The 26,432-nt window shown below is 41.2% G+C and overlaps 2 protein-coding genes across 2 annotated transcripts in view; one reads left to right on the top strand and one right to left on the bottom strand.

Annotated features, from left to right (window-relative positions):
• The window catches only part of LOC139441962 (uncharacterized), a 48,184-nt gene extending 45,136 nt beyond the window's left edge, over nt 1–3,048 (top strand). The window contains exons 25-27 of the mRNA XM_071222707.1: nt 279–379; nt 1,753–1,878; nt 2,584–3,048. Coding sequence (XP_071078808.1) covers nt 279–379; nt 1,753–1,878; nt 2,584–2,680 — 324 coding nt within the window. The 3' untranslated portion in view covers nt 2,681–3,048. The remainder of the gene's footprint in view (nt 1–278; nt 380–1,752; nt 1,879–2,583) is intronic.
• Nucleotides 3,049–5,066: 2,018 nt separating this feature from the next.
• On the bottom strand, nt 5,067–7,818 carry LOC139441961 (large ribosomal subunit protein uL14m-like). Its single transcript, XM_071222706.1, has 2 exons — nt 7,742–7,818; nt 5,067–5,614 (listed from the first exon to the last, which is right to left on the bottom strand). Exons 1-2 carry the CDS (start codon nt 7,816–7,818, stop codon nt 5,242–5,244), a joined length of 450 nt encoding a protein of 149 aa, XP_071078807.1. The 3' UTR covers nt 5,067–5,241.
• Between the last annotated feature and the right edge of the window lie 18,614 nt (nt 7,819–26,432).

The raw sequence follows: 26,432 nt of genomic DNA, 5'->3' as shown, positions 1-26,432 counted from the left end.
ATCTTTTTAACTATGCACCCTAGCTTCACCAAACTTTAACACACATTAACCACAATGAGTACTTGAGTACTTGTCACTGGAACTCAATCTTAGTTTTTAAAACATTGAATTTAAAATCAGTTAGAAATATGTACCATTTTATTAGTTAACAAACTATTTACTATTTGTTGTTGACCAGCAGGGATAACGGGGGTATGTGAGCTTTGCTCACTTCTTTCTTGTTTGCATATGCTATTTCAATAACCTTGTGCTGCAATGTGACATGTTTCCACCTACAGATGCTGAATGAGATCTCTAGGTTGACAGCAGGGGCTCGAAATCTTGCAACCCAGATCAGTGATGCTGACCTCAGGCACAAAGTGGCCATTAATGATTACTGGTATGTAATAGATGATGATCCTGTGTCTGTGGTCGCACTTTGTTGTGTAGATGCTGGAACAGCTCGTAGAGCTGGAGTTACAATCTTACTTCTACATACACAAACTAGGCTATGTGACATAGAAAAGAATGTCAAAATACTTCTAGTCTTGATACTTAAGGCACAAATACGAGCCCTAGTCTTGTCAAATTTCCTTTTGGTAAAGATTCTGCTGATACTGGTAGTATTCCAACCCAATCTATATTAGAATCAGATCCTAGTTCTCCCCACCTGCTAAACAAAGATCTGAGGACATTCCGTCACAAGTCAAGTCAGAACAAACCTTTCGAGAACTTTGACCGACCAGTGAATTGACAAAAACTCAGTTGACATTAGCCAATCCAAAAACTTCCTTCTCTAGCTTACTGCACTAGTTTCAAACGGGTGACTTCCATTCCAGACTCGCTTTGAAAAATATTTTGACAGTGTTTGATTCAAAATTTGAAAGTGGAACAAAAGAACCTTTGGGATACCGTATTCGACGTAATAAGTGCCCAGGGCGCTCTCAAAATTAGAAGTAGGGGGCTCTTATTAGAATATTATTTCGGTGAAAAAACAGAGTTGAAAGATAAATTTCGTTGTTTATGCTGACAGCCTGAAGTGTTTATGTACGACAGATATATTTTTCAAGAATTTAATTGCCCATAATTAAGGGTGCATATAACACACGAGTGTGTATTATGTGCGAATAAATAAGTCTTGTGTACATTGATCAATCGGAAGGGGTGCTAATTGGGATTGTTCACTAGCCAATATATAAGCAAATGTCTCCGTGGGCGCTGTACATTGATCTATCGGAGGGGTGCTAATTGGGATTGTTCACTAGCCAATATATTAGCAAATGTCTCTGTGGGCGCTTATTACGTCGAATACGGTATGTCTAATAGATGGCGAAATTGTATGACAGTATTTCCCACGTGCTTTGGGAAGTCTCCCGTTTCAAATGTTTATCCCATTGAAACGAGCGATAGACAATGATTTTGATGATCGTAATGTCATAATGGCGTGATCCGCAAAGGGATGTCCTCAGATCTCTTTAAGCAGTAGCAAGAACTAAGATCTGATTTGAATGAGATTGTATTTGAACCCTGGTGAATTTTTAACATTACAGTCGGGTTATGGAAATGATCCCTTGATTTGCATGCTTAATTACCAACGCTGCCATATGATAAGACTAAATTTAATGAGGAAACACACACAAAGTTGTATCTTGTTGAGAGAAATGTATTTGGCACAGAATGTTTCTGTGATTTTGTTAGGTTAATGGAGGAAATGTTTGACATTTTGCTTGTTCCTGTATGATGCTGGCTGAGATGACATCCTTCTCCTTCCAGTGTGAGTGTCTCGTTCCTGAACACACGGCGGGTACGGAAGGTGGTGATCACCTTCCTGTTGGAGCTTAGCACCTCCTCCTGTAAACCAGTGGACTGTTCTGTGGATGTTGTCATAGGAACGATAACGTGAGTTAAGAAATCTGCGGATGTTGTTATTGGATTGCCGACAGGGACCAGTCTTGACTTTGCTGTTGGTTCATACTAGCTTACTAACTTCAATCAAGTTTCACTTTAACTGTTTGGTGGTTCAAGTGTTAGAATTTAGAAAGTGAAGTGAGTGAATGATTTGCACTGTGACTGAAAGGCAGACAATGACTGAAAGTTTGACACACAATCAGTCACAGAAGCTGACCACAAACCACAGTTAACTCGAACAAACACCTGTAGGTTAGCAAAGGACCAATTCTATAGTTATATTCAGCACTTCTCCTCCATCTCAAATATTTATCATTAGGTTTGGTATGAAGAAAGACTGTGTAGTTGTACAGAGTTCTGTTTGAAATAATGCATGGCTTGGTTCCTAAACCGCCCCGTGAAGATCCGGGTTAGAAACGGCCTTCAGCAACCTGTGCTTGTTGTTAAAGGCGACTATGCTTGTCGTAAGAGGCGACTAACAGGATCGGGTGGTCAGGCTCGCTGTCTTGGTTGATGCATGTCATCGATCCCAATTGCATGGATCGATGCTCATGACATCAATCACTAGATTTTCTGGTCCAGACTCAATTATTTACAGACCGTCATCATATAGCTGGAATATTGCTGAGTGTGGCGTTAAACAACAAACAAAATACAAACAAAACTGTCCTTCACCACCACTGTTATTACTTTCAGAAAAGAGACGATTGCAGATGTGATAAAAGAGACGATAGGCGGACCGGAGTTCCTCACGAAGAGCATTAGCCGAGTGCAGACATTACTGGACAGCTGAACACACCTTGTACATGTGTTGTTACCCATGATTGTGCTCAGGCTAGGGACTTGTAGGGACCGTAGCAATATGGAATAATCTTCTAAAATTATGTTTACTTATATGTCATTGCTGTGAATAGAAATTAATGTAGATCATTTTATTTCTCAAAACATGTAAACTAGAAAACATGATTTACGTAATGAAACATGATTATTATTCTTATAAAAAATGTAAATGTATAAAGTGTCAACTTATTTAGGTCATGATATATTCACAATTTTAATTAGGGCTGTAATGATATACTGCTGTTTTAGTTTACCATGATACAAGTATCATGAGGTCATGTATCAATACAACACAACACAACACAACACAACACAACACAACACAACACAACACAATTATATACTGTTATGAGGTGATTCCCAAATTGAAATGCAAAGGTGTAATCAAGGAATAGGTTCGTACAGAATTAAATTGTGAGGTCAGTAAATGACCACATAAGATCAATGAATAATCAATAAATTAGTTTTAAATACAGTTTTAGGATACAATCAAAAAGGCATGACAATGGGTCAAATAAGTGTCAGGTGCAATAAGTAACAGACCCAAGAAATTGTTAGTGCAGAATGTCCAGAATAGTGTCACTGTGGAATGTCTTGAAACAGGCCGGGCTCTGTTCTTGAATCCAGAATAGTGTCACTGTGGAATGTCTTGAAACAGGCCGGGCTCTGTTCTTGAATCCAGAATAGTGTCACTGTGGAATGTCTTGAAACAGGCCGGGCTCTGTTCTTGAATCCAGAATAGTGTCCCTGTGGAATGTCTTGAAACAGGCGGGGCTCTGTTCTTGAATCCAGAATAGTGTCACTGTGGAATGTCTTGAAACAGGCCGGGCTCTGTTCTTGAATCCAGAATAGTGTCACTGTGGAATGTCTTGAAACAGGCCGGGCTCTGTTCTTGAATCCAGAATAGTGTCACTGTGGAATGTCTTGAAACAGGCCGGGCTCTGTTCTTGAATCCAGAATAGTGTCCCTGTGGAATGTCTTGAAACAGGCGGGGCTCTGTTCTTGAATCCAGAATAGTGTTGGAAGCTGGCAGGAATTCAGTGTTTCCAGATCACCTTGGCAAGGTCGTCAGAAACAAGTTCTAATCTCCCTCTTGGCACTCTTATGTAGAAAGTCTTTTGGAAACGGTATACCATATATACACATACAGTATGTCCAAGTGTTCTCAAGCCACTTTAATTAATTCAAATTTACAAAGCATGTTTTGGTTGGGCCTCCACTGATTTTAGATGGTGATGGTACACTGCACCATGGTAACAGGACAAGTGCAGAGTGTTAATGGATCATTGCATCCTTACCATTAAGATATATATTGTATCTAGACACAGTGTATCATTGCAGCCTTACCATTAAGATATATATTGTATCTAGACAGTGTATCATTACAGCCCTAATTTGATGCCTTTGGACATGATCAAAGAGGATTGTCAGTCAATGAACAGGTGTATCTTAATGAAGGGCATCAGATGTCTAAGACTAGAAATTTATTGTTGTATTTATTATGCCTTACTAAAATATCACATGCTAATAACAGGCAATCCACATGTGTACAGAATGTCCCAGCTGTTAGTGCTTGTATACCCATGCCAGGAATAAATTCACTGTCATTCACTGTGTTCTTGCGTTGTTTTCATCATTGGACAAGATTTTGAAGCATAAAAAACCTCTCTCTGTCCTTGTGAGAGAAATTGAATGAGTTATGTTTTAAATACTTCTGATTACCAGAATACTAAAGGTGGCGTGATCAGTTACCTGCGATATATGATTGCCACCTGTAAGAAGGTGAGGGTCAAGGGAACCAATAATGCTCACAAATGTTTGTTCCTGGAAACAAACTAGGGGCAACTATCGAGGCTATTTTCACTATGAGATAGTATTGGAATAGTATGAACCCAACTTTTAGGCTTGATAATTATACTTATCAGTGACAAAAATGAATAAAGTATTGGCGACAATGTCAAAGTTGACCATATATTTTTCCCTTTTCGCTACTCAAACCAAAGGGAAGTAACTCTAATCCAACGTTGTCATAGTCATTGCTTATCATCATAACAGGTTTGAAATTAGACTGTAAAAACTGAGTTTTCTGACACAATGAATGTACAAAGGCAAAAGTTACTGTGAAGTAAGTTTGTATGTGAAAAGAATCCACAACACAAGACTTTTTGCCTTTGAGTGTACTTATATAAGTAATTGCAACTTTTGATTGTGGTGAATACTATTGACAACACCATCAACTTTTTAAATTTCTAATCTAGTATCTACATAGTACAATCGTAAGGCAAACAATTGCAACACATGATATATAGATAGTTTGCTACATCATCACACTCCTAAACAAACCCGAGTAGACGATGTATGTATTGTTGGAATCACTTGATGAAATGGGGCTGAGGAGGAATAATAATTCATAAAACATTAAAGAACAAAAAATGTTTTGATTTAACCAATCTTTTTTATCATTCACTCAACATACATTCTGCATGCTACACTATCATTATTACTGACGAAAATCTAAACAAATCTAGTAGCGATGGAGAGAATCTTGGTAAAGTCCCCTGATTTCCCCCGCAAAACGGAGGGCACTGGTACAGCTATCCTGGTGCCAGTGGGGGCACCATTGTCCTCTATCAGCACAACATTATTACTGTCAAATCGGGGAACGTTAGCTCTCTGTTTCTGTTTCACCCCCACAACATAGGCACGTTTCTTCTGCCCTTTGATAGCCAGGAGAACTTTGTCTCCAATGGTTGCAACCTCCTTCTTGTTGTACACATGAATGACGCGAGGAGGTTTTCCCGAGGCCAGTGCAGCTTTCCCCAGCGAGCTGTTGTCCACTACCCTCATCCGGGCCATCTTCCTGATCTCATGCAGACAGGCCGTAGTGCTGTAACACACACAGCACCTTAACAAATATGATGCATCAACCTAGTAGAAAGTGGCCTCTATGTTGATGTAAATGAGATAAATTGGTGTATCACAAGCGGTGTATCATAAGCATTGATCCTTGCAATTTGGATACAGTGAGTGAGTGAGTTGTGTTTAACGCCGCTTTTAACAGTATTGCAGTTATATCACGGCGTGTCAGCTTAATGTGGGAGAAAAGCCTGAAGTGATGCAGGTCTCAGACGTTTACCACTTCGGTGAAACCCACGAGCACGGGTACGGTGCTGACAAACCTAGAAACATAATCGGGGTGAACCGGGATTCGAACCAACAACCATAGGTTTCTGGCGTGCCCAAGGGACGCAACTCTGCACAGCGAATTGCGGTGACTTAGACGACTGGGCCACCCGTGCCCCCTTTGGATACAATGACATGCATTAAACCAGGCATTAACCAAGAAAGTCAACTAGCACGAACAGTGATAACATATAGAAACACCTTCAAAACTTTTGAAATTCTACTAGCCCTTAGAATAGCTTTTACATTTGTGAAAATGTCTCATTCTAGCTGTCTTGTGCTAATTTCTATCCCTGCCAAGTCACCAAGTCTGACCACCCAATCCAGCAACCAGCATAGGTTGCAGGGGACCCATTTAAACCTAGGGTCCGAACAGGGTAGCTACTTCTTATGAGAACCATAGGTTGCTGGGGACATATGATCCTTAATATATTTGTCTCCAAGTACCTACAGATCATGTGCGTTGACTTATTTATTTCCCCGATGACCATACACCATACTGTTTCACAAAACATTCATACTTTGTTGATCTCATTAAACAACAGTTCATGTACAGATGCTTCGAACAGTTTGAAAAACTAACAAGAATACCAAGTCATCCATAGAAGACAATGATATGTGCAATCAAATGTGACATTGTCAATAATCAGATTGTCCACCTGCTTTCTTGTGAAAGAGGTTGAATACAAGAGCTACTGTAGAACATCTCCATAAAACTTTGTACAAAACTTTGCTTTAGTAAAACAGTAATGATAAACAAAGGTTATAATCATCTTCCAGTATATCAAGGCTAAGAATATTTTGTATCCTTGAGCACTGCACAATTCACTCATTCAGACATTTTCATGAATTGTTAATGTAGAGCATTTTCATACAGGCAGGTATTGTTGCAGCCCTCCAATTACGGGCTAGTTACCCGAGTAAGGTTTTGTTTGTTTAACGCCACATTAAGCAATATTCCAGCTATATCATGACGGTCTGTAAATAATTGAATCTGGGCCAGACAATCCAGTGACTGACATCATGAGCATTGATCCATGCAATTGGGATACGATGACATGCATCAACCAAGTCAGCGAGCCTGACCACCTGATCCCATTGGCCGCCTCTTACAACAAGCATAGACGCCCCAGAGTAAGGTAAATGGTTAAGACACTATAACAGCCTCAGACAGATACTGTAGAAAGTTTCATAGAGTCACATAACAGAACTGAGGTAAAAAAAATTAAGATTGCTTCCAATCAAATCAAGTCCAAATTTATAAAATTTATATAAAAACAAAATAATTGGGGAAATCATAGATAGCACATGCACCTACACTATATGGTGAATGTGTTTACCAAGTTTCTTAGATACATCTCTTAAATGATTTTCTAGTTCTGCTCTGGAAATGAAACCCACTACTTTCATTCAGTTCAGGCACTAAGTACAAATTTATAAAACTTATATAAAAATAAAAATAAAATAAAATAAAATAAAATAAAATAAAATAAAATAAAATAAAATAAAATAAAATAAAATAAAATAAAATAAAATAAAATAAAATAAAATAAAATAAAATAAAATAAAATAAAATAAAAATTCAGAGGAATCATAAATAGCAAAGGGAACATCTACATTATATGGTGAATGTGTGTAGTAAGTATAATAAAGATATCGCTAATAACTTTGAAGTTCTCTACTCCGGAAACGAAACGTGACAGACGGACAGAGCCTGTTTCTATATCCTCCACCAACTTTGTTGGGGCAGGGGATAATCATTAATGTACATGAATGTGGGATTATGTTAGTATGTGCATATATACCTATGTCAAGTGATAGTCCCACCCACCTGAAAGCAAGACTCCCTGATGGTACTGCAGCCTGGACAGCAGCCTGCTGCAACACCCGCTGTAGTGCACTGGACATGTTTACTGAAACACCATAAGTGAGGTGAGGTGAAACGGGGTTTAATATTGTGTTTAAGAATATAGGGATTTCTCTAGGATTCCAAATTAAGTGCCCTTGGCAGGCAAATTCGGAAAAATCATTATTTTGTTCAAAATTGCAATCTTGAATAAAGTTCTTATTTTTCTAAATTCAGAAGTATTCTAACCATGCTAACATTAAATTAAAACGCAATAATATTTAACTATGCATCAAGCCTCTTCCTTTATATTGGTTGATGAAATACAAGGCACCTTTACAAAGCCATAACATAAGTTATAGTTATAACAGCGTGAATTGGGAAAACATTAATTTCAATTTTGAAATTTTTACTGACATTTGCTCCAGATTTGGGGTCGGACATTTGCCTCTGGGCAGGTCTAGATAAATCCATGGAATTTGCTCTCATATAGCATGTGTGTGTATGTCTGCTTGAACTAGTCTGGACTAATGCCGGTTTTATAGTGCCAGCCCAATGAGATACCATGCTGCAGTTTAGCATGGATACCCCACTCACAGACTTCGAGCCAACCAGTCCTTGGTTTATCTGCTTAATGCCAAGGGCCAGGCAGGGTAACAACAAGTACCATTTCTTAACATCTTGGTATGATGCGGCTGGGGACTGAACCGGAACAGATGTAAGATAGATAACACTAATGGCAATACATTGATCAAATTTGGGATGTAAGTAACTGCAGTTGGGCCTTACACCACTACACTTTCCATGGCATTGGCAGACATTACTAATGATATGATAATTTGTTTGTTTGCCTGTCTAACGCCACATTCAGCAATATTCCAGCAATATGATGGTGGTCTGTAAATAGTTAAGTCTGGACCAGACAATCCAGTGATTGACATCATGAGCATCGATTCATCCAATTGGGTGGGTGGGGGCAATCACATGCATCAACCAAGTCAGCGAACCTGACCACCACATCTCGTTTGTTGCTTCTTACGACAAGCAGTTGCCTGTTAAAACAAGCATAGTCGCCTTTTACGATAAGCATTGGTTGTTGAAGACCTATTCTAACTCAGATCTTCATGGGTAGATGTGATAATGCACTTATGATCATAACCATTAATTTCACACCCAACATGCACCTTGTTTGAGTGAGTGAGTTAAAGTTAAACATCACATTGGGAATATTTCAGCCATATTGTGACTCACCTTGTTTGAAGAGGCAATTGGCTATCCATTAAGAATTTGTTCATAACTTACAACCTACAATAATCAGAGGTACACCGCTTAACTTCATAAGAACTTTCCTGGAAATCTACAAAATCTAGGGAATGGGGAACATGTTAGGTTTTGAAATCACATCAAATTATGAAAGGAAATCTACAGTATAGATAGATACTTTCGAAAATAGTTATTAAAACATTCCTCCAACAGCCCTAGAACAAAATGCATGCATATCAGCAAGTTTTTTTTACAATCGGGTTCCCTAACTTTGATTTTGTGTTATGGAACAAGTAGACCTATCTCAGTATTAGCCGAGAGCCGCGATGGGGTCGTAGTAAAAAAGATGTTCTCGGCCGTCTCAAATCCGTACTGTCCATAATAGACACGAAGTGGCCCATCCACACTTCCCGTCTTCAGCATTTGTATCACTTGTCGCCTAACTCTCAAAGTCAAATGTTTTACGCTTTAACATACACTCTTTCAAGGGTAGCAAGGCAATAAAACTGAGGTCTAAAACTCTGCCATAGATGTTTGCTCCTGCTAGTTTGATATTTTCATAAAGTATTCTTTCCTATGGCAATGCTTGGATAGACATTATCAACATCTTGACGACCTACCATCTAAGGGTCCGCCATGCTTTTCCAAGCTCCTCACAGCGATAGCTTGTAAACTGGTTCCCGGCTCTCTATGCGCATCATCAACTTGTGATATCAAGAGACTGGGCCCAACTTGTAACGAAGGTGTAACGCGTTGGGAAGGAGCTTGATGCTTTGACTGGGTTCCTGGCTACGTAAACTAGTAAAAGCGTCAAATTTGCAGCGCGTATCAACAGTGGAACCAATTTATCTGTTTTTCGAAGGGAGATCACTCTCAAATAAGTGATATCGTGAACGTCGCTAAAGATATCTCCAATGATAAAGCAAGATGGACGATAATCAACATTTTGTTTCCATGTCATGACAATTCCCAGAAATAATCTAAAAGTGAGGTATCTAGTACATCTATATTGTTTCGCAATATTAAGAATAAAAATGGATTATAGCATTTTGAATACGCTCCACAAAAAACACGTGTACGGTTAGAAACAACACGTTTTACAAGATACATGCTGCTATCCTTAATACTTCAAAACGTAGCCCAGGGGTTTTAGATGTAAGACTGAGCTAACTCACTTATTGCGTTAAGTCGATATCCGTTCATTTATTTCTGTTAAATACAGGCTGGAAAATGTGAACCAAGCGGTCGTAAAATATCTAATATTAAACATTTCGCACAACAACGCTATCCTTCTTGGTTACCCGCGAGACTCTCAGACGCTGCTATATTTGTTCTGGATATTGCGCGTTGATGTGAATCAAGTTAACAGAATCATAACAGTAGCGCATTACCGTGTCACTCACACACGCAAACACACATGAATTATATACTTTATTTCATATACCGGGACATATGTACGAAGCTGGCTCTTGTATTGAAATACCTGTCGCAGTAAATAATTTGATTTTAATGAGATTGTGGTTTCGCCTTCCTCGATAAGAAATTCGTAAAGCTAAACTACTCGTAAACGTAAAATCGCGTGTAACATCAAAGCCAGCGCAGCATTTTTTTTTCAAATTGCACTTTTCGATATTAAGCTACACATATTAATATTTCCATCAACAGATACTAATTCCAAATGAATGAGCCCAAAAGATAACCGTACCTATTTGTATTTTTATGCGTGGACATAATTCATTCTTCGGGGACTCCAAATTGACAAAGCAATTGGTTATCACAGGCTTATTGTTAATATGTTCATATCGAAAACAGGTGCACGGATAACCCGGTCGTCTTTTAACCGGATTAACTCCCGTCACAGTTGTTTTCCTTAGGTGTGTCAGGATGCTATGATCCCCTGATATACGATGAGTTTCATTCTTGGTTTGTCAGCGCCATCAGGTGGTAAGTGTCTAACATGTATGAGACTTGCATCACTTCGGGATTTCATCCCACATCTATCTGACACGCCGTGTTATAACTGAAATATCGTCTTGGAAAGTTGGAACATTAGTGCATAACATGTATGCTTGTTTGTTTGTTGTTTAAAGCCGCACTCAGCAATATTCCAGCTATATGACGACAGTCTGTAAATAATCGAGTCTGGACCAGACAATCCAGTGATTGACATCATGAGCATCGAATAAACGATGACCTGCATCAACCATCAGCAGCGAGCCTGACCACCCGATCCCGTTAATCGCCTCTTACGACAAGCACAGTCGCCATTACAACAAGCATGGGTGCTGAAGACCTATTCTACCCTGGATCTTCACGGGTCGTATAACATGTATGCATTCATGTTTTTTTATTTCACAGTTAGTCTGTCATACTGACCTGAAACAAATATACCCAATACAGCCCATGCAAATCTATAATAGTTGGCCGAAACAAATATATTCAATACAGCTCATGCAAATCTATAATAGTTGGCTTAAACAAATATATTCAATACAGCCCTTGCAAGTCTATTATAGTTGGCTGAAACACATATATTCAATACAGTCCTGGCAAGTCTATAATAGTTTACTCTGAACATGAAGAGTCGCTGGGCTCCCTTGTTTAATACACTTCTTAAAATAACTTAACTGTTTTTTCTGTAACATATTTATATTTCAGAGACTAGATTTATATTTCACAGTGATAAAATACGACTTCATGCATGTGATTGTTTTTTTTAATTCTGCAAAAATTCTTATGACTGTACAATGTCCCCCTCTTGTAATGTAAACATTTCATTCCTCTTCCAACGATTCGACAGCTCCCGTCAGAAATCACCTAAACGTGGGTGTGCAAAGTTCTCAGTTCCATCCAGCAAGGACTAACCTGCCTTTTGTATATTGTTTTTCGCGAGCGCGGCTGTGATGCGTGCCCCCTGCCGGCTCCAGTTTGCTTCTTCCTGTTGTGTCAAGTCATAGATTACCATCACACACCTCTTCTTTGTAGACTTCTTGTTGGAGTCGAGTGGTGTAGCAGCGGCTTTGGTCTCGCCTCATTGGGGGCGGGGTGAGCGATACCACAGCCTCCACCGACATGGTCGCAATACTACATAGACTACTTCAGATCACATCATGGCACAGGTGTAGTGAGAGCGGTACTGGCGTAGAGGAACCGTGGTAGTCTCGCTGCGATACCGTAGCCGTGAGAGGCTCCCCCATGACTGTCGGACATGTATGCTGGAGATATATTGATAGGAATAAATAACGGGACATGTATAAATATATTGCCAAAATAATGCAGTTTGTCAAACAGAAGCTGAAATATATATTTTTTTTTACTTATTTAACGCCGCATTCTGCTATATATCAGCTATGTGAGTGCGGTCTGTAAATCGACACTGTACCAGACGATCCAGTGATTGACATCATGGCATCGATCTAAACTATAGGATGATGACAACCATCTACCAAGTTAGCGAGCCTGACCACCCGATCCCTTTAACCGCCTCTCACGACAAGCATAGTCGCCTCTTACGTTTCTGAGGAAATATAGCCGGATGTACATGGGTCTAAAAATGCCTTGACTAATATCACGGATGGGCGTCGTGTCGTATAGTTGGGCATGTCTAGATTTCGGCAATTCCGGAAAAATTCTTTGTTTAACGCCGAACTCAAAATTAAATTTCTATGACAGCGGTATATCATGAGCATCGATCAACGCAAATGGAATACGATGGCATGTATCAACCACCACAGCGAGCCTGGTCAACGCTAGTCACCTCTTACCACAAGCATGGGTTGCTGAAGATCAATTCTAACCCGGCTCTTCACAGGGGTCCGTAAAACGAACCACCCAGGCTTCCTTCCATTACATATTAAAAGACACTTTAATCATTTATTTTTCATTTCAAATACTAAATACTAGACTTATTGCAGATTAACGTTTCCGACTTCTTTCAGTAAAACGCCTACTCGATAATCCCAATTATCATAACTGGATTCTATTTTGATATTGATAATATAATACCCTGGATACCCAAGGATGAAAAAATGCTTCACATCAATGTTCAAACATGTCACGGAGTGTTAATGTAATGCGTTCACTCCACTACCGAATGAAATCGTGATTGCTTCGAGCTACTGAAATACAGACCCTGATATAAAAACCCAAACAACCAACGCAAGCCTATGGTATTTGGCAAGTCTAGATTATTGCAGTTTCAGTTTCTGAAAAGGAAGAAAGTCTCATGGCTCCTTTTATTATATTTTTTATCATAATTCAAAAAATGTAAAATATGTGTATTTCAGAGACTAGATGTTAGTCTATCGAGCTACGTAATGGGTAAATATCCCATTTAAGACAAGATCAGTATACGAACGGATACTGAATGATCAGAATATCAATGCCAAGGCTACATCAGCCACATCCTGCAGACTCTGCAGTGGACGACTACACGTGCTCCTTACTTAACATATTCTTGTGACAGCGATATGCACGGCAGCATGAAGAAAGACCCCAAGCTGCGGCAACAGCAGTTGCCATCAATATAAGACAGCTTGCTGTTTCAATCACTGTATCAAAAACTGTGTGCCTCTCATTGTTCGCAAACTGTGGGACTCGTTACTCGAAATTATTCATTTTTTCCAAATGTTGCTATGGGAGCCAACGTAAAAAGTCAAACCCTGTTATCTCGAACATGATGGGAAATGGAAATATGCATGCATTCTGAAATCATAGCTTTATAGTTCACAAATAGTTCTTTGTCATGTACCAGCAAACACAACCCTTGTTAATCCGGACACCGGTTATCAGGACACCCATCCTGTAGATAATTACTGCTATGGTTCATATGCGATAAAAGGGTTAATATTAGGCATTGCATCCAAGAACCATTGATCCAAACATTTGTTAATTTCGAAAATTTCATTGGTCAGGGTATTGTCCGGATATAAGGAGTTTAATTATGCAAAGAACCTAGTTGTATACCGTAATATGTCATAAGACCATACCATCAACCGGCCTATCAGGGGTTTCGTCATACAAGAGACGCTTTTCAAAAACAATAGCAAATACCATTATATGGTAAATATACACCATCGAATATCAGCTTTAGCATGTTACGCCGCACACATCTACACAGGTTACCGTTTGACACAGGGCGCACGGGTGGCCCACTCGTCTGAGGCGCCGCGATTCGCTGTGCGGAGTTGCGTCCCTTGGGCACGCCAGAAACCTATGGTTGGTTCGAATCCCGGTTCGCCCCAATTGTTTCCAGGTTTTTCAGCACCATATTCGTGACCTGCATCACTTCAGGCTTTCCTCCCACATTAAGCTGACACGCCGCGATCTAACTGGAATACTGTTAAAAGCGGCGTTAAACCCAACTCACTCACACTCACCGTTTGACACAAGGAATTATGGAAAGATATACCGAATACGGGACCATCACATACAAAACAACACATATGTGAGATAATAAATTATCCAGTGTAATTTAGAAAGCAAGCCTCAGAAAAAAGTAATGTTTAAAAACGAATTTCACGGTCTGCCACAGGTACGTTAGTCGCAGTACTGGCTGTGAAAGTTCAAAGATTCGGAAGCTGCCGTTCATAAAAACATACGTCTTAAATTTTCTACAATCCCGGGAAAGTGAAAAAGCTCCACGCAGCGTCTCTAGTGTTACACGTCTCCCGAGAGCACTATAGTCTAAAGTTACGAGTTGTGGAGAAGAAATGGCTTGCAATTTGTTAAGAGCGTTTGTTTTTTCAGTAGAAGTGGGAATGTTTCCTCTTTCCTAGTATACAGTTTCAAGATTATCTACTTCATTTTTCTCCACGACTCGGACGATAATCATTGATTTAACGTAAAATCTGTTTGATATATGTAGCGTGAAATGTTATTCTGGCACATGCGCGAAAAGCGAAAGAAACGTGGAGTTTGTAAGCAATATCAAGGAACCGTCGTATATCTCATTCATTCATCCATATATCCTTCCTTCTATCCTTCGATCCATCCATCTACCGCAGCCTTGCATGCCGACACATATGGTGGAAGGGAAAATGCAAGGCGCACTGCATTTTTCTTGGAAACGTTGTATAAAGTGTCAACCAGTCTTACCTGTCTTCGCAGACTGGGTTCTGTACATCACTGTACATTACAGTTCTGTTATATATGCATGTAGGACGACATGACCTGTTCTGTGCTGGGACAGTCTACATGTAGGACGACATGACCTGTTCTGTGCTAGGACATTCTATATGTAGGACGGCATTACCTGTTCTGTGCTAGGACAGTCTATATGTAGGACGACATGACCTGTTCTGTGCTAGGACATTCTATATGTAGGACGACATGACCTGTTCTGTGCTAGGACATGCCATATGTAGGATGACACGACCTGTTCTGTGCTAGGACAGTCTATATGTAGGACGACATGACCTGTTCTGTGCTAGGACATTCTATATGTAGGAAATGTGTTCATGCATAGATAAAGAGGAACTCAATGTATCGGTGTGGGAGATGGAAGATAGGGAGGGGGTGAGTGTTGGAGGGCTATGTGGTGGGGGTGGGGGTATGCATAATATTAAATTGTGGGTCCGTTAGGTCTACACGTGCATGCATATATTGTACTGGTGCTCTGAGAACACGCACGTGCGTTTGACGACAATCCTGTGTACTTGCCGTATAATGTTCTTGGACCACCTAAGTGAGTGAGTGAGTGAGTGAGCCCCTTTTAGCAATATTCCAGCAATATCACGCCGGGGGACACCAGAAACGGGCATCACACATTGTACCCATGTAGGGAATCGAACCCGGGGCTTCGGCGTGACGAGCGAACGCTTTAACCACTAGACTACCCCACCGCCTTTGGACCACACGAGGTTGCATATTGGACGAAAGAGCGCGATAAGAAGCATGGGCCACACGTGCATGCATGTAGGAGGAAAGAGACTGATAATGTGCCAGGAACAAGTACATCCACATACTCCTATAGTGCTAAAAGTGTTCATCTTCCCCCCATTACCGCATTACCCTTTCCATGTGTTTATGGTTCGACACGCAGTCGTGGCATGCAGTCAAATACTAGTGAGTGATTAGTCAAGGCAGTAAGGTAGTCGATGATCTACGGGCTGTACAGCCGTCTGCAGGACACAGGGAAACCAACTGCCACCGTATTTCACCGCGGTGCATATCCAGCAGCATCTTGTGTGCGTTCTCGTTACACGAACAATGCTCACAATGGTGTGCATTTACAATGCGTACATGTGTTCCTCTCATCTATCTCACACACATGAGCTAGGGGGACTGCTTGGCTCGGTCTTTTGTCAGTAGAACCTTTTGATTGTTCCCGAGAGAGTATGGTTTTATGCCGCTTTTAGCAATATTCCAGCAATATCACAGGGGAGACCAGAAAATAGGCTCCACACCTCGTACCTACGTGGGGAATCGAATCCGAGGCTTCGGCGTGAGGAGCGAACGCTTTAACTACTCGGCTACCCCACCGCCCTTGTTTTTGACTGGATAGTGACCGAATGTGCTACTATCCACTTGTCACCGATTACACAGGTGGAGAACCCCCCAGTCATTTCTTCAGACATCCCCATCCGCGACGCTCATACTCCCCATTCCCGTCCCCCTCACTTCCTCAGCCCCTTAACATCCCAACACATACACCCCCACCCTAACCACACAGATCCCCTGTACACAAAACGCCCTACTCCATCCCAGTATATTGCTATACACCACCTTCCTCTTCTATCTTCCAGGCCCTGGAAAATGAACACAAATTCCAACTCTAGTTCTAGTTCTGGGCCCACTTGCACAAAGCGATCTTAGCGCTAAGACTATTGTAAGCCTATGCTAAAGTATGGGAGTTAAGATCATCTTAGCGCTAAGATCGCTTTGTGCAAGTGGGCCCTGGACTTTCTTTGATTTTATTTTGCATTTTGTAGATTTATATTTTTAAATAAAATAATTTTATTCCTGGAACTAAATGTTATTCCAACTCAATCCCTCAGTTCCTCCTTCCAAGACATATACATAACTGCTCCTTTCCAACCCCCAACCCCCACCCCCATCACCGGGACGCCCGTCACCCCCCTGCTCGGATCCAGCCTCGCTTTCCTATCTGTCAACGTTTTGACAGCCCCGTTGAGTTATGGTGAGGCTGTGACAGGACGGGGTGTTGTCTCGCCTCTTCTGTCGCTCACCCAATCAGGAAAGTAGAATACCAGGCGAGTGCAGGGAGGAAGGAATTTGCTTCATTACCTGAAACACGCGCGTCAACTTCAGCAGCCTCGGCGACCCCTCCCCCCCACCGCTTCTACAGCTCCACCTGGCGGAATTCCTTCTCAACGTACGCCAGAGTTATATAATTACTGTGATGACAAATTGGTCCATGTGACTGGTTAACATATCACATGCCCTGGTCCATAATGCAATATATGTCTACTTGACTTGGTTGTTAAGAGCAGAATGAAATGCATTAACAAGTCACGACATAAGTAGATCCTCTCAGAACTTTTTCGCTCCTTTACTCCTGTTTAAAACTGAAATACAGACTTCGGGTTATAACAGATATGCATTGAGATCAATGGCGTAATCAGCATCCCGCGCACTTAAAACAGAAAACCAGTCAACAGACGTTTATCTGCGAGTGTCAGCCTCCCTGCGCATATCCCAGCCCCATGAGTGCGTTCTGTACAATACATATGTTATATTCTATCAAGAAAAATATTTGCGTATAAACAGACAAACACCTTGGAAAATTGTTTAAACAGATATATTATTTGGAATTTGTTACAGGTTAACATTAATTTACTTTATTCCATAACGAAAGTTCATTTTGTCCGGGGGCACGGGTGGCCCAGTCGCCTAAGGCGCCGCGATTCGCTGTGCAGAGTTGCGTCCTTTGGGCACGCCAGAAACCCATGGTTGTGGGTTCGAATCCCGGTTCGCCCCGATTGTTTCCAGGTTTTTCAGCACCATACTCGTGACCTGCATCACTTCGGGCTTTCCTCCCACATTAAGCTGACACGCCGCGATCTAACTGGAATACTGTTAAAAGCGGCGTTAAACCCAACTCACTCACACTCACCGTTTGACATAAGGAATTATGGAAAGATATACCGAATACGGGACCATCACATACAAAACAACACATATGTGAGATAATAAATTATCCAGTGTAATTTAGAAAGCAAGCCTCAGAAAAAAGTAATGTTTAAAAACGAATTTCACGGTCTGCCACAGGTACCTTAGTCGCAGTACTGGCTGTGAAAGTTCAAAGATTCGGAAGCTGCCGTTCATAAAAACATACGTCTTGATATAACTGGAATACTGTTAAAAGCGGCGTTAAACCCAACTCACTCACTCACTCACTCATTTTGTCCAATGCAGCGTCTCATAGGTCATTCAGCCTTCTCGTATGATATTCACGTAGACGTTTCAGCTGAATATTTGGTGGTTGTACATTAATCATCAATATGCCTACATAATCCTAGCCAAAACATACTACAGTGAAAGCTGAGACTGCGGAGTAGTTCCACTGGTATGAGTTTGGGGGCTTATATGTTTTTCCACGCTCTTGGGTTACTAACCCTCGGCGCAGAGAATTAGTGAAAAGTAAAATGAAGAGTGTTAATTTGTGAAATGGAGCGGGGTCTTAGAAATCATATATGCTCTGATCCACCCCAACAGGAAACCGTATCTCGGGGACGGGAGCGTAGGGGAGTGGGGACGTATTTTCCGCGGATGCCGATGACAGGTTAATCCTGTTAAAAGTTGCACAGACCAGCAGACCGTATTTGAGAAAGATTCTCCCGACAAAAAAGCCCCGAGTGGTAGCTTAATCCGCTGGGTCTAGAGTTACAAGCAACTTGTCAAAACATATCAGGCATTTTGTTCCAAGTGTGAAGAAAGCCGCAATGGACATTTGATACGCTTGGTAAGGTGTTCGGCAGGGGTGCCTGCTACTCCGGATCGCTTTCCTTTCCACGGCGCATGTATATTTGTGTTCAGCCTCCCCGACAGCGTCAAGGGCTGGATAACGTTGTCATTGCTCACGGGATTCTGAAATGGGCTATTAAAATGCATTTGGCGTGAGAATAAACTTTTAATAATTCATTTTCGTTGCTGTTTCTTCCGACGTGTCAATCTTGACCGGTCATCGCAAGGCCATGCTGGATGTCAAACTACATTCTGACAGGAGGTATGACATGCTTAATGTCTGCCATATTTGCCTTCTTCAGCTGAAGACGCTTCACGATATCGCTCAAGTAAGAATGTCATAAAGCCTAGTCTATTTGTACATTTTCAGTATTTTTCTAAATCGCTTATAAACGATCGTTGGCTAAACATGAATTGAACATGAAAAAGATATTAGCGATCTACTGCACATATGGTATCATTGTAACCTTTTAAAAACCAACAAACAAACAATACGCTGGAAAACATGAATACACAATATGTACAGAAACAAAAACAGGCGAGTGATTTAAAAACTATAACATCATGTGGAAATATTTTGCTTACAAAAAACTAATGCAAAAGATAACAAAGACAATAATTATCACTCCTGAAAATATCTTTAGTTATAAATGTTAGACGTGGTGTTCGAGAACATTCCAGTGCAATTCCCTTTATTTCTGCATCTTTGAATACTGCGCCTTATTCGACATGTATAGGATGTATAAGACGTCGAGTTAGCCTAGTGGTTAAAGCGCTGGTTACTCACATCGACGATCCGGGTTTGTTTCTACACATGGCTACATTGTGTAAAGAAGATTATCGGCGTCTTCCGTCGTAACATGGCTGGGGCTTTGCTAAATGCGGCGTAAATCCATATTTTCTTAATCACTTTATAGGGATAATCGTTAATGATATCCATGTGGAGACTCCTGGTAAGAACAGCACTGACTTTAAAGATTCTCTATCCGATTTCCTCATGCGGATAACACGGCCAAATTACCCAGTAGCGCCTGCTTGCCCGGCCTAATGTGTATCAGATAGGCGCATTATGTCACATGACTGATGTTACCGCTGGTTGCTCATGCTATCATCCACTGTTTTGTCTGGCCTAGACTCGTTTACTTACAAGCCAATCTGATATACTGTAGTTGTCATATTACTGACTGCAGCATAAAGAACAAATCTCCCACTCACTCATTTGCCCAAGTAAATTATTGAAAAAGGTTGAAAACTTGTAACCTGAGTTTATAAATCATTGAGTACGTGTCAAAATCCTAGATTCGTCGTGCTGTATATTAATGTGAGGTCATCTGATAATGATGCAATGGGCTAGCCAAGTACCTACAGCGATGTCTCACCGCTTACCCGGGATAACCGGGTCTTCAGCAACCCATGCTTGCTGTAAAAGGCCACTATGCTTGTCGTAAGAGGCGATTAACGGGATCGGGTGGTCAGGCTCGCTGACTTGGCTGATGCATGTCATGGTATTCCATATGCGTAGATAGATTGTCTGGTCCAGACTCGATTATTTACAGACCGCCGTCATGTAGTTAGAATATTGCGGCGTTAAACAACAAACAACAAACAACAAACAACAAAAAAGCACGCTTACCCAGGTTCGATTCCCTTCATGTGTACAATGTGTGAAGGTCGTTAGTCGAGTCCCCTGCCGCGACATACATTTCTCCGAACAGTGAAATTGACACGCTCTGATCTAAATGAAAGAATATTCAAAACGGCGTCAAACCAAACATGCCAAACTCACTCACTCGTTATTAGCCATAGCTGAAGCGGAGGCGTTTGGCTGCCAAATATGACCGATTATTTAAAAAAGTTTCAAAACAAGATCAAAGGACGATGGCATCATAAAGACATCATGGCGGCGATTACATATAAGGTCATTATCAGCCAATACAATGGCGCTCCGCTCTCAGATCTGTGAGGCCAACAGTACTTCATCAAAAACAACCAGTAAGACATGAAATAAGGTTTCTGAAAGCATGTGTGCTCTACCCCAACCCAGATGAAGATGTTTTTCTTTGTAGAACGCCATTGATTGTGTTTCCAAGTTTGCTGTTCTAGACTTACAACGTCAAACGTGGTATGATACAAAAACAGCCTTTCTTTGCTGTAATATATTTGCCACGCGTCTCCAGCTCTCAATCGTGTTGTTTTTCTATCTCGAGTTGAAATGTAACTTTCAGGGTTAATTTTTTGCTTTGTCGTTTAAACACGCAACAATGCCGCTGGAAACCAGACTACAACTCTCGCTCTCGTGAATGAGATCTCGCGAGACTCCAGCGGGGCAGAGGGTATGACGTGTGTCTGCCTTCACACTGTCCCGAGGTGGCACTAGGAACACTGGATTCAACATAAACCCATGGGTATTTTTTAGATAAAAAGGCAAGACGAATAGGAAAACTTAAATGTTTGAAATTATTTCAATTCCTTCCAAATGTTTTTTGTGTGCCCACAATAGATTGTTGTCACGAAAGAGAAAGGTTTAAGGAGAAAGACAGCAGCGTTATGTGGGATACTAGGACAGACTGCGAAGGGAAACAGTTTGGCATGAACACGCATCGGATTATGTCTTAAGCGATCTGTTTCATCGTCACAAAGAAATAATGTATCATTTTTCAATCCTGCCTCGTCATCAGTTTTACTTTTACACCTAATTTTACTTTTTGAGTGTGTCAATGTTAAAACCACTTGCGGCAGGAAGGAATTCCCACGTGACGAAACTCAAGCACGGGGATGGTGTTGACCAAGGAGGTGAAATTAACGTCGCGTCCAAGATTATTCCACTTCTATAGCGACGTGCATGCTCGTGTGTGTGTGTGTATGTGTGTGTGTGTGTGTGTGTGTGTGTGTGTGTGTGTGTGCGTGTGTGTGTGTGCGTGTGCGTGTGTGTGTGGCTGCTTGTACTAGTTTATAGTGATAGCCGAATGAGATACCATGCAGCAGTTTAACATGAATACCCCTCATTCAGACACAGTATACTGACTCCGAGCTGACCAGTCCTGGTTTCAGCCGCTTAATGCCGAGCGCCAGACAGGGTAACAACAGGTACCATCTTTTAACGTCTTTTGGTATGACGCACCCGGGGATCGAACCCTGGACCTTCTGCTCTCCGGGTGGATACTAGACCACAAGACAACGGAGGCGGTCGTTGACCAAAGACCACTTTGGAATGGGAACTTCCCCACCTCTGATAGACCGGCTACAGCCACAACCTCTCTGATGGACCGGCTACAACCACGACCTCTCTGATAGACCGGCTACAACCTCGACCTCTCTGATAGACCGGCTACAACCTCGACCTCTCTGATAGACCGGCTACAACCATGGCCTCTGATAGACCGGCTACAACCACGACCTCTCTGATAGACCGGCTACAACCATTGCCTCTGATAGACCGGCTACAACCACGACCTCTCTGATAGACCGGCTACAACCATTGGCCTCTGATAGACCGGCTACAACCTCGACCTCTCTGATAGACCGTCTACAACCATGGCCTCTGATAGACCGGCTACAACCTCGACCTCTCTGATAGACCGGATACAGCCATGGCCTCTGATAGACCGGCTACAACCTCGACCTCTCTGATAGACCGGCTACAACCATGGCCTCTGATAGACCGGCTACAACCTCGACCTCGCTGATAGACCGGCTACAACCTCGACCTCTCTGATAGACCGGCTACAACCATGGCCTCTGATACACCGGCTACAACCTCGACCTCTCTGATAGACCGGCTACAACCATGACCTCTGATAGACCGGCTACAACCTCGACATCTATGATAGAATGGGCCCGGGTTCGATTCCCGACATGGGTACAATGTGTGAAGCCCATTCCTGGTGTCCATCGCCGTGATATTGCTGGAATATTGCTAAAAGCGGCGTAAAACCATCCTCACTTACTCACTATGACTGCACTAGACTGCAGTAGAACATGTAGATGCAGCGAGTGATTGTAAGCATGTAAGAGCTGTCTAAAATCAGCATCTTGACGCAGATGCGCTACCTCCTCCTCGGTCCTGCTTCGTCCCCCTGTGCTATATATTACCTGTTGAATCATGCCGCAGAGGGTCTGTAAGGAAAGGTGAGGGCTTTTTTCTTAAGTACCCACGTGAAGTCTAAAGTTGGAGACAAGCCAGAAGTTTACCATATGTTATTAAAGCCCCAACAGACAGGGAGACTATTACAGAACAATGTGCCAGCATGGTTATACATTAAAATAGGAGTAAAGTTTTTTAATGATTTTTGAAGTGCAGACACATGTATCATGGTTTGAACGTAAGACGTTATGGCGTTGCCGGTAAAAGGAATGAATAGATTAAACTGTACTTCAGGTTCCGTTCGATAATCCCATAGTTTCAAATTTATATATAAATGTCTATAAATATTACTTGAGAGATAAAAAACGTTTATTGACTGGTAAATGGTACATTGCTTAACGCGAACAAAACTGTACCACGTCTTAATGACACTGCCGTTTATTTCGCGTGAGTGACGTCGTTGTCGGTAACGTCATGCGTTGACCCCTTGCGACGTTCACGCTTCGGTGTGTGGCAGACGTAAACCTATACAAAATGCCGAGTCACACACTGAGATAGATATCACGTTGCGCGGAAGAAAGTAGTTATTGCGCCATATTGTTATCGCAAACCTATTAAAAAGAATTAGCAGATTTCATAGCTAACTGCAGCCATCTTAATGTTCAGATTCCCGGCTGTGCGACTGTTAGGAAATCTAACAGTGTGATTAATGTCTCATGAATATTCAATGAAGCTCATTATAAGAAAATACAGAGTTAACGTTGTAAATCCTCCACGGGTGTTGTACATGATAAAGTCCATTTGAACACAAAGGAATACGACCTTGCCTTTATGAAGTCGAGAAGTCCTCTGATCTGTCAAGTGGAAACGATGGCCAAATATCTCCTTGCCCAACCCCCACCACCCTTGTGACTTCAGTATGTGATGGGGGCATCAACCACCCGTGTCCTTCCGCCGCGGAGTGATCGCCCAGACTACCAGCATGCGCATGACCCCTAACCTTACCCCCCGCACTAACGAGGCAGAACGGAGTAACCTGCAGTTTAATGTCGCTCATTTGCCATGTCAGAAACAAATTACTCGTCATGGCGTATAGTTTCGTTTTTTACAGCATGTATTTAAATCAGATAAAGACGTTTTTCATTATCATTTATTTGACAGAGCGTTGATTACTGACTGCAGTTGATGACATGACTTCAAGGATGGTGAAACCAAAAATGGTGATTTTGATTTCTCAAAGCACATTCCTCTTGTAATTCGCACGTTAACGATTGTTGAATTGAAACATAAAATGAAACTTGTTATCAATATGCAGATAAGAATCCCGAGATAATTTGATAGAGACAGTTAAATTTACACCCGATTGCATATTCATAATGAGTTAAAATCTGCATTTCTTTCATTGACTAAAGGGGTCAGGGGTGGCCCAGTCATCTAAGGCGCCGCAAATCGCTGTGCAGAGTTGCTTCCCTTGGACACGCCAGAAACCTATCATTGTGGGTTCGAATCCTAGTTGTCCACGATTATAAAATTGTCAGCATGATAATAAAGTGGTAAACGTCTGAGACCTGCATCACTTCGGGCTTTCCTCATACATTAAGCAGACACGCCGTGATATAACTGGAATACTGTTCAATGCAGCGTTAAACTCAACTCACTCACTCACTCCATTAACTAAAACAAGATTCGTCGGCTTCTCACGGGTCGCATTGTTTTACGCTTAAACCACTTCTGGGTGGGTTATGTAGGCTACTGGTTAAAGCATTCACTCGTCACGCCGAAGACCCGGGTTCGATTCCCAACATGGGTAAAATGTGTGAAGCCTATTTCTGGTGTCCCCCGCCGTGATATTATTGGAATATTGGTACAAGCGGCGTAAAACCATACTCACTCACTCCTACCCACCACCTCTTATACAGCATGAATCAACTTGAAGTTGTTCACCTATTCCAAATAGTATATAATCATAAGTTGAACTGAACTGTACCGACTGTCATCATGGGACCATGACACTTTTTATTCACAATTTCATCATTGATACAAGGAATACAGAAGTCGTTATCCATAAAAAAAAATGTCATGTCCTAATGTTCTTCCAAATTCGAAATGCCTATCAAAGACTAAACTTTTATCAATCTCATTAAAATCAGATCTTACCGCTAAACAAAGATCTGAGGACATCCCATTACGGGTCACGTCAGCACGACCTTTCATCCAACCAATCAGAGCGTCGCTTACCAGATCCTGAAAGTGACAGTCGGAATGTGTTTTCTAATCATGCAACCTCGAAATATTTAACAGAGGATACCCGAACGACAGTTACGGCTTTCATGATTATATCCATACAATCTAGGCCATCTATAAGCCACTCCAGAATGTTGTTTTGGCCAGTTTAAATCTTTTAATCGAGAATACGTCAAAATATGTTTCGAAGCGTAGTTGCCAGTTTGAAACTAGTGCCGTAAAGCTCGAGAGGTTAACGTGTACATTTGGAATGTATTAAGAAATGCTTGAAGACCTTCGGGATTTAGTTATGACATAGTTATATTCACATAAGTGACAAGTGATTAAAATAACACTTCATCAATATCCAAGTTCAATACAACACTATATGGCTTTAATAGGCTATTCATACAGAGCTACAGATAAGCAGCATATTTGTGTACAATAACCCCCCAAAATATTCAATACCCAATTACTTTCAATTAACTTGCGTACAGAAACGCATGCATTAAATGAAAAACTCAAATGTTTAAAAACAGCATGCGTAAATACCCAGAGAAGCTTATTCAGCATGTGTTCATAGTAGCTAATTTCCGAAACACAATTACAAGCTAATTTACTTTCCGAGTCAAGCCTTTATATTTATAACAGTTATATACATCTAAAACATTATTCCATTTTTTAAAATCTTAAAATGTTCACTAATTTCAGGAAAAAAAACAACAGAGTGAATAGATGAGTGAAAAAGTATTAGTTACCCAATGAAAAATGTAATAGCCCAATTAAAATCGAAACCATAGAGTAAAAACTCAATTGCTCAAAAAGTTATCTGGAGCTCTGATCCATACATGTGCTATTGAAAGACAAGAACAAGGCGCCTGCGTTGTCTCGTGAACATGGCAGGTCTAACGTCATAACAAATCTTGTAAAAATAATGGGGAAAGAATGATGGTGATGATCACGTCATGGTCTTGGTAGACCGAGACAAAAACATATAGCAATGATATAACGCATGCATGGATAGTGTCCAGATTCTGGATGATCAAAATACATTGTATATATCATTTGGAGGGCACATAACCAGATATTGTATAGATTCTGAAGTGAGTGAGTATGGTTTTACGCCGCTTTTAGCAATATTCCAGCAATATCACGGCGGGTGACAGCAGAAATGGGCTT

The sequence above is a fragment of the Haliotis cracherodii genome, unplaced genomic scaffold (genome assembly GCF_022045235.1).
Source record: "Haliotis cracherodii isolate W230 unplaced genomic scaffold, xgHalCrac1.p SCAF_5, whole genome shotgun sequence".
NCBI classification, from domain to species: domain Eukaryota; kingdom Metazoa; phylum Mollusca; class Gastropoda; order Lepetellida; family Haliotidae; genus Haliotis; species Haliotis cracherodii.
The sequence above is the reverse complement of the archived record's forward strand: the minus strand, read 5'-3'. Positions and strand labels throughout refer to the sequence as shown.

What these genes read in the sequence shown, in the direction of transcription:
- LOC139441961 (XM_071222706.1), bottom strand. Translation starts at nt 7,818, where the DNA reads ATGTCCAGTGCACTACAGCGGGTGTTGCAGCAGGCTGCTGTCCAGGCT. An exon ending in TCAGGGAGTCTTGCTTTCAG is followed by an intron (nt 5,615 to 7,741) that starts GTGGGTGGGACT and finishes TGTGTGTTACAG; the next exon opens with CACTACGGCCTGTCTGCATG.